General features: G+C 33.9%; 1 protein-coding gene across 1 annotated transcript; it reads left to right on the top strand.

The window, feature by feature from the left end:
* Positions 1 to 921, top strand: LOC101964834 (olfactory receptor 4L1). The gene has a single exon (XM_013366276.2). It carries the CDS (start codon positions 1 to 3, stop codon positions 919 to 921), a length of 921 nt encoding a protein of 306 aa, XP_013221730.1.
* Positions 922 to 3408: the final 2487 nt, after the last annotated feature.

Here is a 3408-nt window from a genome sequence, read left to right as displayed (position 1 = left end):
ATGGATCATAAAAATGGGTCTGTTGTGACTGAGTTTATTTTACTTGGATTTTCTGGACAATGGGAACTTCAGATTTTCTTCTTTGTGACATTTTCCTTGATCTACGGCGCTACTGTGGTGGGAAATATTCTTATCATGGTCACTGTGACAGTTAGTTCTGCTCTTCATTCTCCCATGTACTTCCTTCTTGGAAACCTTTCCTTGTTGGACATGTGTCTCTCTACTGTCACAACACCCAAGATGATCACAGACTTGCTTGCTGAACACAAGACTATCTCTCTATGGGGTTGCATGATCCAGATGTTCTTTATGCACCTCTTTGGTGGTGCTGAGATGACGCTTTTGATAATCATGGCTTTTGACAGATATGTAGCCATATGTAAACCCCTGCACTACAGGACAATAATGAACCACAAGTTGCTGAATCGGTTTGTGATACTTTCATGGATAATTGGTTTTATACACACTATGAGCCAGATGATATTGACAGTCAACTTGCCTTTCTGTGGCAACAATGTTGTGGACAACATATTTTGTGATCTTCCCCTTGTGATCAAGCTTGCTTGTGTTGAAACTTATACCCTAGAATTATTTGTCATTGCTGACAGTGGGCTGCTCTCTTTTATCTGTTTCATCCTCTTGCTTGTCTCCTACACTGTCATCCTGGTCACCGTGCAGCAAAGGGCATCTGGGGGGCTCTCCAAGGCTCTGTCCACATTGTCTGCCCACATCATTGTGGTCACTCTGTTCTTTGGACCCTGTATTTTTATATATGGCTGGCCTTTCAGTGGTTTTGCAAGTAATAAAACCCTTGCTGTATTTTACACTGTTATTACACCCTTAATGAATCCTATTATTTACACTCTGAGAAACCAGAAAATGCAAGGGGCCATGAGAAAATTATGGTTCCAGTCCTGTTAGTTCCACACAGAACTTCTAGATTTGAGCACTATGTAATTAATACAAATTTTAAATACTATAGTAAGATAGATTGAATGGATTGTGTATCATACTTTCTTTTACTTTTTATGTTAGAAACATAACCAGTGAGGAAAAAAATACCAAATTACTTTAAACTGGCAGTTAAAGGTGTTATAATAGCTCTAATAAAAACAATGAGCCCTACAGAAAAACAGACATATGAAATCATTGAACATTTTTCCCTTAGACTTTCAATATCGGTTTACTGGTGAAAGAATAATTATATAAAAAATGAATATTCTTAGTAATAATTTTAATAGGTATGGAAAATTAATGGTATTAATAGATTTATACATTATTTACTTAAATACTATGAATAAATTATGATTTATATAAGTTAATAAAGGAGAAATATAATTATAATTTCTCCAATCTTTGAGGCAAATGTCAGTAAATTCAAAAGTAAAGTGAGTATAAAGAAAAATTCATGTAAAGGACAATTTCAACAGAAACACAAAAAGCAAATCTTCACCTTAAATGCTGTGAATATAAGTATGCATAGCTAACTTTGAAACCTCAGTAAATAAAAATAAAAACAAAAGCATGCTACTTTATTTTGAGTAATATACAATGTCACTTTACCCTTTTAAAAGTATTTGTATCAAAATAGTACATAGCAAATTTAAAACAAAAGGAAGTGAGACATAAAGCAAATTTAGAATATAGGCTATTGTAAACCACATTGAAGTTTATTGATCCTTAGTAAACAGCAAGAGCATAATCTCAGAGTCATGGGTTATAGAACATCCTCTATGTCTTTAACACAAGGTGAAATATGCATCTAATGATTGGTGGAATTATACTGCATTTAATAAAACATGTGTAAGATTGTTAGTCTGTAGTGCAGCACACTCAAGATTCTAAATCCTTTGATTACAAAATGAACTTGTTAAAAATATTTAAAATACATTTTTTAATTAATTAAAATGATAAGTTGCTGAGTGTAGTGGTGCACACTTTTAATCCCAGTGACTTTGGAGGCACGAGGATTGCAAGTTCAAAGCCAGCCTCAGCAATTTAGTGAGGCCTTGAGAAATTCAGCGAGACCCTGTCTGTAATAAAATATGAAAAAGGGCTGGGGATGTGGGTCAGTGGTTAAGTGCCCCTGGGTTCAAATACCAGTACCAAAAAAAAAAATTAAAATATAAAGAAATAAAATGGTAAGATGGAATTATATCTGAGACCCAGAAGGGAAATTGAATTACATCCTAGGAGGATAAGCTAGATCTGGGTCATTTCCTACTCAGATAGTCCAGAGTGCCTTTGCCTAGAGCTCCCACTATTAGTACCTTGAGTTTGGGAGAGCACTGTTGATAGGGCTTTGAACCTACACAGGGTGAGGGACTGATGGAAGGCCGCCTTGAAAGCTTAAACAGGAAAAAGGAGGGAAAAAAGCAATGGAAAGCCAGCCCAGCAGAAGAAGATGGCAAGGCAAAGAATGTCTGCTCCAACCTTCACTCTTGGAAGTGACTAAAATAATTGCTTCCTTAAGAAAAGTTTGGCTAATATTACATTCTTTTTATGATTCGACACATCAAGGTAAGTAATTTTTAAATGTGCTAAACAGTAATATAAACCGGAAAATAATAAATAAAATATTACTTAAAAAATGGTTGTGAGTTACTTTAAAAAATAAACCTGAAATCATTTATCACTAACAGATCCTACCACGTCTACATCTACTTTTTGTTTTGCAGCAAAATAAAATCTCAAAAATAGAATTACATAAGCAAATGTGATGGAATATATGCAAGACTAATTACTGAAATTTGTAAAATATTTATAAAATAAGTGAAATAAGGCCTAAATGAAAAAAATACATGTACACAAATTGAAAGACTCAGAAACAAATTTTTTTTCTTCTCAAATCATTTTATAAAACATCTTCAAGCCAGATGCTGTGGCATATGCCTGTAATCTCAGCAACCAGGAAGGCTGAAGCAGGAGGATAACAAGTTCAAGTTTAGTATCAGCAAATTAGTGGGGCTCTAAGCAACTTAATAAAAATCTCTCTCAAAACAAAGCAAAAACCAGACATACAAACAAACAAACAAACAAACAAAGGCTGGGGATATGACTCAGTTTTAAAATGTCCCTAGGTTGAATCCCTACTACCAAACAAACAAACTTCAATCCCAAGTGAACATCTAATAAATTTTCATAAAATTTAATAGATGAATAGTAAAATTTTTTTTGGAAAATTTAAATGCTTACAATAGCAAACGTGGTCTTGAAAAACTAAAATAAAATGAGAGAACATATTTTAATTGTTCTTAAGAACTTCTAAACACATGCAATAATTAAGATAGCATGACATTGATATAAAAATGGCAATGTATCAGTCGAACATAACAGAGGGTCCAGAAGGAGATCCCAGACATGTTTTCTTTCTGCTCTACTTCAGAGGACTCTGAATGGTATCATATG

The sequence above is a fragment of the Ictidomys tridecemlineatus genome, chromosome 5 (assembly GCF_052094955.1).
Source record: "Ictidomys tridecemlineatus isolate mIctTri1 chromosome 5, mIctTri1.hap1, whole genome shotgun sequence".
Classification (NCBI taxonomy): Eukaryota; Metazoa; Chordata; class Mammalia; order Rodentia; family Sciuridae; genus Ictidomys; species Ictidomys tridecemlineatus.
This window is presented reverse-complemented; position numbering and strand designations above follow the sequence as displayed.